A 12,248-nucleotide genomic window follows, 5' to 3' on the forward strand; every position below is an offset into this window, starting at 1 on the left:
TAGGATTGCCGAACCTTCCTTCCAAGGAGTGGCTGGTGGGTTTGAACCGCCAGCCTTCTGGTTAGCAGTCAAGTGCTTTAGCCACTATGCTACCACATCATCTACTCTAGCATATTTTTTAAATGCATTTTATTGAAATATAATTTATGTACAGTGAAATACACAAAACTTAAGTGACATGGGTCAATGTATTTTTATTTTTATTTTTTTTTTTGGAGTGTTCCCTCTCCCTACCTCTCACCCCTGGCAACCAATAAAGTAAGTTTCTCTCCATATATAAATCTTTCTTTGACCCTCCACAACAATTAACTAATACTATTTTTGTCCTTCTGTGATTGACTTATTTCACTCAGCATAAGGTCTTCCAAGTTCATCCATATTATGCAGTGTTTTGCAGAGTCTACATTATTCTTTAGTGCTGCATAGCATTCCATTAACTCTAGCATATTTTTATTGATTCAGTAATAGGTTCAAAGCATGGATATTCACAAGACTAACAGCACAGAATGGTAGTGTATTTCTGATGAAAAATAGTTATTCTTACTTAAAATGACAATATTATTACACAATTCCCAAGGAGGCTTTAATATATCTTTTAGATAAGGGAAATGAGTCATCACTACCATCCCATTTTAGAGATGGGGAAACAGATTGAATTGAGAAGCATTTAATTTAGCAATTACATAAATTTCTGGGCTCCCTGCAGATTGTAAACTGTAAGTTAGAGTCAGTGGCTGCCAAGCTCTGTTCCTTTTAAAAGTTCAAAATGATCCTTTGGCTCATGAAGAATAACTATAACTATTTCAGAACAGGGTATGAATTTTTAATTTACTTTGAATAAAAGCAAGGTTTATATTTGGTGGCAAGAATTTGCTTCTAATACTATGTAATTAAAAGCAATTATTTATAGAAAAAAACACAAGAAGATTTGTATTCTAAAATATTCAATCTCTATTTGCCATTTATAAAAATAGAATAGAGAAATAAAGATGAAACCACAGCTTTCAAATAAGTTAAAGACAGAAGAAAAAAAAAAAAAACCTACCACTGTCTAAGGCTTCTATGTGTATAAAAAGCAGAATGTAGGACCTAGGTTCCTGGGTGCTGTGAAAGGTTTGTTCTTGACTGCCCATCTAAAGTTTGGCAATTTGAACCCACTCAGTGGTGTCATGAAAGAAAGGCCTGGCAAGCTACTTCTGAAAGATCATGCTGTTGTTATTGTTATGTGCCGTCAAGTCGGACCTGACTCAAAGAGACCCCTCCTTTAGGTTTCTGAGGTGGTATCACTATGGAAGTAGATTGCCCAAACTTCCTTCTGAGGAGTGGCTGGTGGATTTGAACCACAGCCTCCTGGTTAGCAGTCAAGTGCCTTAGGCACTACACCACCAGGGCTCCCTAAATAGAGATTATATATAATCAAATAATTTTTCTTTTAAGGCCTTATGATAAACTGAAACCTGCTTTGTTATACTGTCTATGTTGTCGTTATGTGCCATCGAGTCAGACCTGACTCATAGCAACCCTTCCTTGGGTTTCCAAGGTGGTATCTCTATGGGAGTAGACTGTCCAACTTTCCTTCCGAGGAGTGGCTGGTGGGTTTGAACTGCCAGCCTTCTGGTTAGCAGTCAAGTGCCTTGGGCACTACATTACCAAGGCTCCCTATAAAGATTATAGACAGGGAAGACCCATGAAGCAGTTCTATTCTGTAACAGGTAAGGTCGCTATGAGTTGAAATCAACTTGATGACACCTGGTTTGGTTTTTGGTTTAATATCACCTTCGGTCATTTTCAAGAGTGACATAGCTATATGGAGGGCTTTCTGCCTTGGAAACAAGATGCCTGGTATTCTACCAGTTTCTAACTCACCTGAAATAATGTTGTAATATATATATTTTCCCCTGTTGCATAATTAGAATATATGTTCAAAGGCTATTATATGTATAAAAAATCAGAACGAATGCCACCTTAGGTCCCTGGATGATACAAAAGGTTTGCTCCTGGCTACTCATCTGAAGGGTGGCAATTCAAACCCACCCAGTGGTGCCACGAAAGAAAGGCCTGGTGATCTACTTCTGAAAAGATTATAGACAAGAAAAACCTGTTCTATTGCATAATGCATGAGGTTGCTATGAGTTCAAGCTGACTTGATGGCAATGGGTTTAATACCAAAATTTTCATTTTCAAGTTAAAAGTGATCCACCTACATGGAAGGCTTTCAGCCTTGGAAAAAAACTTAGGATGCCTAGTATTCTACCAATTTCTAACTCATCTGGAATATTGTTGGGTAATATATACATTTCCCACTGTTGTACATGTAGTATATATGTTTCAAAGAATATCTAGAAATCAGAAAAAATATTCTGTAAATCACCAAGCACCTCATCCCCTTCATAATTCATTGTTAGCAGTTCACTATCATCCCTTAGGGTCCCCCCATGTATGAGGAACCTCCTACTGCTTGAGTCAGCCCGAGTGAGGCAGATATCTTCTATTCATCAGGTCTCAAGAGGTCTGTGGACTCCCATCCCTACCTCAGTTTGCTATCTTCTCCTCATTCTGGCTGAGGTGGAAGGAGGAAATTAACTTGTCCTGATTTCCAGGCAGGCTGTGTGTACATCAAACTCCAAAATTATGTATCTGAGAAGCCAGGAATCTTGAACTTTCCAGGAGAGGACTGCATTCCAGTCAGCAGCATAGCAGAGCTCTGTACCCCGTAACAGCTTTTCAATGTTACCTCAAAAGTCAGAAGGACTGGAGGTTCCCTGGGTGTGCTGGTATATACTGGCAGCAGGTTCAGTCAATCATTCCTCTCAATGAGTGGAGGTCAAAGAAAGGGAAGTTGGCTAAAGAGCACTTACCTGAGGGTACAGCAGCAGTGCCAAAAGGTACAGAACTAAACATGTCTGCACTCGCTGGAAGTGTCTGAGATGAAGATGGAATAAAGGCATCACCTGGAGTTGCAGGAGTCTGTCAGACAGAAAGAAAAGGACTCATGAGGGAGACCTGGCTCAGTAGTTAGCAAGCATGGGAGGCAGCAGGTGTAGCAATTAAGAGGGGAAGGGGCAGTGAAGAAGTGGGCCACAGAATAGGCCACTTATACAGTGTTTAGACCTTTATTTATAGAATGGGGAAAATGATACCTACACTATAGACCTGCTGTGAAGGTTAAATCTGATCACACACTTAACTGATTCAGCACCAGGTTTAGGCTCATGAGTGCTCAATAAAGTAAGGCTAGGCACATAACAACAACAACAACAACAGGATCATGATGGGGGCTCTGGTAGCATAGTGCCTAAGTCACTTAACTGCTAACCAGAAGGCTGGCAGTTCAAACCCGCCAGCAACTCCTCAGAAGGAGGAAGGGGCAATCAACTTCTCCAGTGATACTGTCTTGGAAACCCAGGGAGGAGTTGCTATGAGTTGGGTCCGACTCAACAGCACATAACAACAACAGGATCATAATTGTTTAGTTTAAGCCCCTATCTCTTGGAGAGTGTTTTCAGGTCATTGAACAATTCCATAATATCTGGCTTTCACCTGTTAGAAATGGCCAATTCAAATTGGCATACACTCACTCTGAACTGTGTGCCCACCTCAGGGGTCGCCATTTAAACTACAATCAATAAACAGAAGCTGTCTAAATGAACAAACCATGCTTAGCAACTGGAGTATAGACACTCGTATCCTGGAGCCTCCCAGAATTTTGCCTGAGTTTTCACTTGCAAAAAGAACTAAGTATTTAAGAAGACAACAAAAAATAATGCCTAAGCAGCTGAAAATTCTACAGTTCCTGACTTGTGCTGGAATTCCCGAAAGGGTTGCTGCATGACCTAGTGGTTAAGGTGAGGAGTACTGAAGTAAAAACATTAGTACTAGTTTTTTTTTTTTTTTTAATGTCCACGTGTGTTTACAGTAATCTTTTGTCTATAGAGAATAAATTTACTCGATACCATAATATCCTTATATTTTTTCCCTTGGAAGAGACTGGGGCAAGCAATTAATCCTCAAACCACGGCAATTAGACAAGGCCATTTTTAGATTAGCAGCTTGTGGGATGAATGGCATTGTTCTAAGGATTATTAAATACCCATTTGGGCTGCGCTTGGGTTCAGGGCCAGAAATATAGCCATAAGCTGCTGTGTTAAGCACTTTTAAATACAAGTCAGGTCAGTGCTGTTCTCTTTTCCCCTATGTGACCTTGGGTCAGTCATGTACCCTTTGTGGGACTCAGTTTGCTCATCTATAAAATGAAGGAGATAAGTTTTGAAGATCTCTTCAGATCATTCCAGCTCCCTAGCCCTGTGTTCTTAGATTCCAAGTGCTTAGGATGAAGCTCTTACTCCTGGGATGGAGGAAAGAATGAGACTCACTAGAGGTGTCCAGCTTCCCTGGGGAAAGATGCTGCTGTCCCCTCCCTCCCAGCTGCTCTGGGCATCAGGTGCTGGGAACAAAGCAGCTGTGTCCAGATTCCCTGTTGGCAGCTGTGGGCAGCAGGGTCTTGTGCCATCTGTCCTCCGTGGTAAGGTTACAGCCTTTTCTCTCTGAAGCACATCTTGCCAATGAACCATAGCACCATCCCTCGGTTTGCACAATTACAGAGTGCCCAGAGGAGCCGCCCCCTCCCAGCAGCTTCAGCTGGTGCAGCTGCGGCTGACTGCTCTCCGCCCACCTCCAGGAATGGGCAGGGAGGGGGCGGCAGGGCCAGCTCGCCTCTTTTCTTTGCAGTGGTTGCAAGGGTTGCCTTTGAATGCATGCCGCTCTCAAAGCATTGGGATGTTGTTTGGTTTGGTTTTGATTCTGTTTTCTTCTTTTCATTTTCAAATTAGGGCTCCCTAAAATCTCTTCTATGAATTGAGGGAGGTGCCCTGGCTAGAACTGTGTGGCTGGGAATCCAAAGCTTCAAGAGTAGCTGGGTGAAATGGTGCTCAGTTACCATTGCTAACTGCTGTGAAAGGGATCACAATGGAAGGACCTGGGCAGAGTGGGAGGAAAATGTGGAACAAAACTTAAAACATAAAAATTACTTGTCTGACAGGAGCTCTGGTAGCAAAGTGCCTAAGGCACTTGACTGCTAACCAGAAGGCTGGAGGTTCAACCCCACCAGCCACTCTTTGGAAGGAAGATGGGGCAATCTACTTTCGTAGTGATACTGCCTCGGAAACCCAAGAAGGGGTCGCTATGAGATGGGTCTGACTCAATGGCAAATAACAACAACTTGTCTGACAGAAACTGGCGGAACTCTGAGACTGTGGTGCTTAGTCAGCCTTCAAGCCAGAATTGAACACACCCCAGGGGCTTAACTTTCAACCAAGCAATAGGGAGGCCTATGACATGAACAGTACAACCAGGGAGGTAGGCATTCCTTAATCAAGCAAAGGAGATCAGAAGAGCTTGCCCAGGGATAAGGCTCAGTAGGCAGGAAGGGATAGGGAAACAGGATGAACGGAAACGGTAAACACAGGGAAGAAGCAGGAAGAGTGTTGTTACATTGTGGGGACTCCAATCAATGTCACAAAATGTGTATGAATTGCTGAATGGAAAACCGATTTGCTCTGTAAACGTCTACCCAAATCACAATACAAAGTTAAAACACAACAAAACCCAAACCAAACAAAACAGAGTAGCTTGGTGAGACAAGGTCATGGTCTGGGAATCTAGGGGGCATGCTGGAAGGGAGGAAGGCAATGAAAAGGAATGGGGTTGGGGAAGAAAAGAAGGTAAGCAGGATGTGGGAAGGGCAGAAAGGGGTAGAGGAGAAAATACTTCTTTGACTGGGCTGCCCACCGACTTCGACTTCTCGTGTGCCAGGCTCTGGGTAGGTGATGACAAATGCCTCATCGTGTTTGTTGTCATGTTGCATATCTTCCTTATATTTCCCAACTAATTGCTGAATGCATGGTCTCATTTATGTCTCAAAACAGAAGTATATATTATAACTCCCCTCTATTTTTTTAATAGCAGAGAAAATTGAGGTTTAGGATTGCTATTTAACTGGCCTAAGTTACACAGTTTGAAAGAGTCAGAGGTGAAATTCACTAGCTGGCCTCTTTAATACAAAATCCATATTCTCTCCACTATGAGATTAAGGAAAGACGGGGAGGGGAGGCAGGGCTCAGAAGGGAGTGCATACTTACGGGGGGAGAAGTTATATCAGGAGGGGTTGACATGTCCCCAAAAAGTTCTAATTGGGTCACAGCCTGAAAAGACAAAAAGAGAACCACATAATCACAAGGAAAGCTGATGCTACTGGACACTGCTTCAAGAATAGCATGACACGAGGGTAAATGTTTCCCTTTTTCATCATGGCTATACAAACAATGAACCCAGTTGGTCATTACCATACTTCCTTATCCCAAAAACAACACATCAGACTGGACCAGAATCATTTCTTCTGGGGACGTTTTTCAGGGCTGAGTCAGGGAGATCAGCCCATCAGCCACCTCCATAAGCAATAATAATAATAGCAATTCACACTTATTTACCATCACATGCCATCAGTGCCCCAGGATATAAATGTGGGAAAGCAACCCATGATTTGTTTTCTTTCAGGAGTGTATGAACACATACAAAATGCCTCCATGTGCTAAGTACAGTAAGATAAGACTTCATGATCACTTCTCAGCCAATGCTCCCAATAATACTAACCCTGAGAGAGGGGACTCATCATCCCCATTTTTACAGACAAATAAACTGAGTTGCATAGAGGTCATATCAAGGGCACCCAGGGCAGGGTTGGAAATTTTGCATGTGGAGCATGTCATAAATTGTAGCCCCTGAAACAGTCTATCTTTAGATAAAACTGGTTGGAGGGGGAAAAAATAAAAAAAAAAACAACTCATAGTATTTAATACCAGGAAGGGCAAAAGAAACAGCCCAGTACATATACTATCAATCACTCCTAGGAACTCCATCACTGCAGACACTGTCTCATCTCTATCCCCATCCATCATATGAGAGTGTTGGGGCAAGGCCAGCCATATCAGCTGAAGAAATCCTTTAAGATATACTTAGAAATTAATCTGCATACACTTCCAGCTTCAGAGACCATGGGGAGTCTATGGGCAGGAACCACATGGCCTGACTTAATGATGAGAAATCTATCGTCACATGCTTTGCACAAACCAGTCCGCTGAGGAAAATTCACTCTACCTCCATCTTCAGATTTTAAATGAGAGCTTCTAAGTTGGGGGACAGAAAAGCATCACTTAATACAAAGGACAGGGAGAGTTTGCACTTAAACTCTGTTTTAACCAGGCCATGGCTGGATCTCGATGATTTGCACAAAGAAAGGAATGTTCCTTTCCACTGACAAGAAAGGGTCAGAAAGGGTCCACACCTGGGCATGTACTTGGGCTCTACCACTTCCAAATGCAACTGCTCAGAGCTGCACTTCCCTCATCTGCAGAGCGGAGAACACAGTATCTCCTTTGTAGATCTGTTGACAAAATTAACAGCACGACTTTTCTTCAAAGTCAGTTTGTTCTTGTTGGGTGCTGTCATGTTGATTGAAACGAACAGCAACCCTGTAGGACAGAGTAAAATTGCCCCATAGGGTTTCCTAAGCTGTAATCATTATGAGAGCAGATTGCTAGGTCTTTTCTTCCACGGAGTTGCTGGTGAGTTCGAACTGCCAACCTTTCGTTAGCAGCTGAACGCTTAAGCATTGTGCCACCAGGGTTCCTGAAATCAGCCTAGGTCTGACTTTTTAACAAAGGCACAAAAGGCTTTTTGCTGAAAGGAAAGAAGCTTAGCCTTGTTAACTCACTTTCAATTCTTTCTATTAAGCTTTCAGATTGACTAGTGGTGCCTAAGGCATTTGACTGCTAACCAGAAAGCTGGAGGTTCAAACCCACCAGCCACTCCTTGGAAGGAAGATTAAGCAATCTACTTCCACAGTGATAGGGGTCGCTATGAGTCGGATCCGACTCCGCGGCAGTGAGTTCGGTTCGTTCGGTTCAGTGGTGCCTGCTATACAGTTGGTGTTGTTAGCTTCCACTGAGTCAGCCCCAAACGTGTGGGGACTTCATGCACAGTGGGATCAGACCACTGCAATCCACAGAGTTTTCACTGGTTAATTTTTGGAAGTAGAGCCAGCCCTTCTTCCTAGTATGTCTTAGTCTGGAAGTTCTGCTGAAAACTTTTAGCATGACAGCAACACAAGTCTCCACTGGCCAATGGGTGGTGGCTGTGCTTGAGGAGCACCAGCCAAGAACCAAACCTAGGAAGGGGGAATCCTACCACTGAACCACCAGTGCCCTGTGGCACACAGTAGGACCAAATAAAAAACCAAACCAAACTCACTGCCATCAAGCCATCCCAACTCATAGCGACCCCTAGTGACCCCCTTTGGGTTTCTGAGGTGGTAAATCTTTACGGAAGGAGATTGCCCAGTCTTCCTTCCGTGGAGTGGCTGGTGGGTTTGAACCACCACCCTTCTGGTTAGCAGTCAAATGCCTTAGGCACTACACCACCAGAGCTCCTTAGGACCATATTTGTTGTTGTTATGTGCCGTCGAGTCAGACCCGACTCACAGCAACCCCTCCTTGGGTTTCCGAGGCAGTATCTCTACGGAAGTAGATTGCTCAACCTTCCTTCCCAAAGAGTGGCTGGGGGGTTTGAACCGCCAGTCTTCTGGTTAGCAGTCAAGTGCCAGTTCAAACCCACCAGCCACTCCTCAGAAGGAAGGTTGGGCAATCTACTTCCATACTGATACTGCCTCAGAAACCCAAGGAGGAGTCACTATGAGTCGGGTCTGACTCGATGGCAAACAACAATAAGACCATATAGTACCCTATAAATATTAATTTCCTTCCCAACATTTAGATGCTAGGCATTGTGCTGGGGACTAGAAACATAATGATGAAAAATGCAAAGTTCCAGCCCTCAGGGAGCTCACGGTCTGGTGAGGCAATCTACTGCCGAGGTGACCCTGTATGTGTCAGAGCAGAACTGTGCTCTGGAGGATTTTCTTTCAATGGCTAGTTATTTGGAAGTAGAATGTCAGGCCTGTCTTCCAAGGTGACTCTGGGTAGACTTGAACTTCCAACCTTTTAGTTAATAGCCAAGCACATTAATGGTTTGCACCACCTAGAGATTCTAGGAAATCTACAGATACAAAGAGTTTCAATGTAATGCAGCAGGAACGGCAAAAGAGGTCTCTGTGGGTGCTGTGGGAGTACTTAACAAGCTCCTGGGGACAAGTTCAATGAAGCCTTTCTAAAGGAAATGGCTGATCTAAATTCTGAAGGCAACAGAGAGGAGGAAGGACAATCCCAGCAGATGAAACTATATAAGCCAAAGAATAGAGGTGCCGAACAGCATGGGTAAAATGACAAAAACAACTCTCAAACCAGTTGCCACTGACTTGATTCCAAGTCATGGCAACCCCAGTTGGTAGAGCAGAACTGGTCCACAGGGTTGTCAAAGCCTTGATTTTTCAAAAGCAGATTGCCAGCCCTTTCCTATGAGGTGCTTCAGGGTGTGTTCAAACTGCCTGCCAATAGCTGAGTGCTTAATCATTTGTGCCACCCAGGGTAGGTAAGCTCTAAGCAGTGTGGTGTGAGCAGTGTGTAAGGGGGAAGAGAAGAACAGGAGAGGTGGCTGGTGAGGTGGGCAGGGGCAAAGCCATGGTGGGACTTGTGTGTTATTTCACATTTTTTTGTCAACTCATTACTAACTTACTATCTCTTACTGATCACAGTCCAGCTGCCTAATGGTAATGAGTCGGTCAGCCTTCAGGTGTTCTCACCAAACCTGGCTGGTCCCTAAACCAGTGTTTTTCTTAGGTATAGCTCCTTTATAATGTTAACTGTGACATCTACCAACAAGGTTCTTTTTATGTTATTTGGTGAAACTACACCAGTCCTTTAAAGCCTCTCCCAATTCATAAAAGGAATAATTCCATTTAATCAATTCAAACAGAGCTTCGGGGCTGCCTCGTGATTGGAACTCAACACTTATAAAATGGCCCACAACTATTTTCAGTGTTAGGAAAATATTAAAATGAAGTTAATAATTAAGTCATACAATTTACATCTCAAATGTGTTGGACTCATGGCACACTTTTACTAACATCATAAATATAATTTATTGGCTAATTTTCTTCTTAAGCACAACTTTTAAAATAACCTTCACTCTTGAGATATAGACTTTCCTCTTGCCACACGATTTTCACTTAAGGATTAAACGAGAAAAACATGCAGAGGCATAAAACATAAGATTGTTATTTCATTCTGTTGGATTTGCTTGAGTTAATTAAATTCTATAGAAAAAAGGGATTCTTAGGCCATAAAATTAAAAATAATTCTAATAACCATATGTGATTGAAAATCTAGAATAATATCTACTTCCACAGCACTCCTCCCCTTGTTAACCCCAATTCTTTTATTTGTAACCTAATAAACCATGTTTCTTCTGATAATATTGTTCTAATTAATCACTTTAAAGGCCTCAAGAGAATAAAACTAACAACTCACACTTGTAAAATACTTTATAGTTTATAATACACTTTCAAATACATTATCATCATGTTTGACACTCACCAAGCCCAGGAGGCTGGCATAGGCATTATTGTTATTGTCTGTACTTTACAGTTGAGTTAGCTGAAGCTGAGCAGTTAAGTGACTGGTCAACAACTAGTCAGCTCAAAGAAGCTGGGACTTGACCTACAGGCCAACCAGCAACTTGTTTATCTATATCACTTTACAATATTTTAGCTAGTCTTCCTAAGCAGTGGAAGTGCAACTCCACAGTATCCTCTAGCCACAGGCAAAGGTTCCTGAGAGGGTTGCCATGATGCACATCCATCCAAAAATTCCAAGTGGAATGTCAGCTCAGGATGCCTACTCACCCTAGACAGAACAAGGCCTTTCACTATGAAAGGCCTTTCATTTCAAATGTCTTCAGGTAGAGAGAGATGTAGCTGTAGGTGGCACATTTTGTTCTATCTTTAACTCCATGGGCATTTTCTAGGCACTGGAAGCTGCCTCCACCAGGGAAGGTGATGAAAAATAGCTCAGAGGGTGAGGGAAACCCCTCACCATCATCACTGGGCCTCTTCCTCCTCTCCAGCCATTCTTTGATATGAACAATTGACCAAAAACCAAAACCAAACACACTGCCGTCAAGTCGGATCCGACTCATAGCGACCCCTCCTTGGGTTTCTGAAGTGGTATTACTATGTTAAGTAGATTGCCCAACCTTCCTTCTGAGGAGTGGCTGGTGGGTTTGAACCACCAGCTTTCTGGTTAGCAGTCAAATGACTTAAGTACTACACCACCAGAGCTCCTGAACAATTGACAGGTGCCCAAAAATATCTGGAATTCAGTATAATTGCTCTTTTAAGTTTAGCTCCCCTAGTCCTTCTGCCAACTAGCCTGTTGCCCCTAAGCTCCTCCTATGGAAAAATTCTGAACCTCTCTGAGATAAGCTGAGATGTCATGGGTTGACCCCCACAGCACATTCTCATAGACCCACTACCTCTGTTTTGGCATCAGGGGTGTCCTGGTCCCTTTCATTCAGAAAATGTGTGGGGCCCCTATTGTGCATCAGATACTGTTCTAAGAGCAGAGGATACAGAGATTAGTAAGGCACAATCCCACTCTGAAGAACACACAGTTTCATGGAAAGGCAGACCTATAGATACGATCCATGTCACGTTATGAAGAGAGAATCACAGGAGAGGCCACTTCAGGGCCTTAGCACATGCTCCTCTTCATACCTAGAACACCCATCCTTGCCCTACTGCCTTTCCCACCCATCCTTCAGGACACAAACCAGAAGTATTTGTTTCCTAACTCAATCTGCACCCCATCCCGCTGCCATTGGGGTATTCCTAGATCTGTGTTTCTCACCCTCAGGTAAATACTGATATCACCTGGGGAAATCTTTAAAAATCACTGAGGGCTAGGTACAGCCTAGTCATCGGGACTGTACAAGCTCTCTAGGTGATTCTAATTTGCAGTCAAGATTAAGGACCACTGTTCTAGCCATGTCCATCAAGTCAATTCTGCCTTATAGCAAACCTATACGATAGAGTAGAACAGTCCCATAGGATTTCCCAAGCTGTAAATCTTTACAGGAGGAGACAGTTGTATCTTTCTCCCATAGAGTGACTCATGAGTTCAAACCCCTTTTGGTTAGCAGCTGAGCACTTCAACCACTGCATCACCAAGGCTCCCACTACTGTTCTCAAGGCTCCCCAAAACATGCTGTACTCCTCTGGGGTCATAATACTTGCCGGCCTG

At 43.1% G+C, this 12,248-nt stretch overlaps 1 protein-coding gene across 1 annotated transcript in view; it reads right to left on the bottom strand.

Annotated features, from left to right (window-relative positions):
* Window positions 1-12,248, bottom strand: part of DAB1 (DAB adaptor protein 1) — a 433,463-nt gene that overhangs the window by 18,732 nt on the left and 402,483 nt on the right. The window contains exons 9-10 of the mRNA XM_042781851.1: window positions 6,138-6,200; window positions 2,859-2,967 (exon numbers count right to left, since the gene is read on the bottom strand). Of these exons, the coding sequence (XP_042637785.1) occupies window positions 2,859-2,967; window positions 6,138-6,200 (172 nt within the window). The remainder of the gene's footprint in view (window positions 1-2,858; window positions 2,968-6,137; window positions 6,201-12,248) is intronic.

Source organism: Orycteropus afer, unplaced genomic scaffold (genome assembly GCF_000298275.1).
Source record: "Orycteropus afer afer isolate SDZICR_OR568_19922 unplaced genomic scaffold, OryAfe1.0 scaffold00183, whole genome shotgun sequence".
NCBI lineage: Eukaryota > Metazoa > Chordata > Mammalia > Tubulidentata > Orycteropodidae > Orycteropus > Orycteropus afer.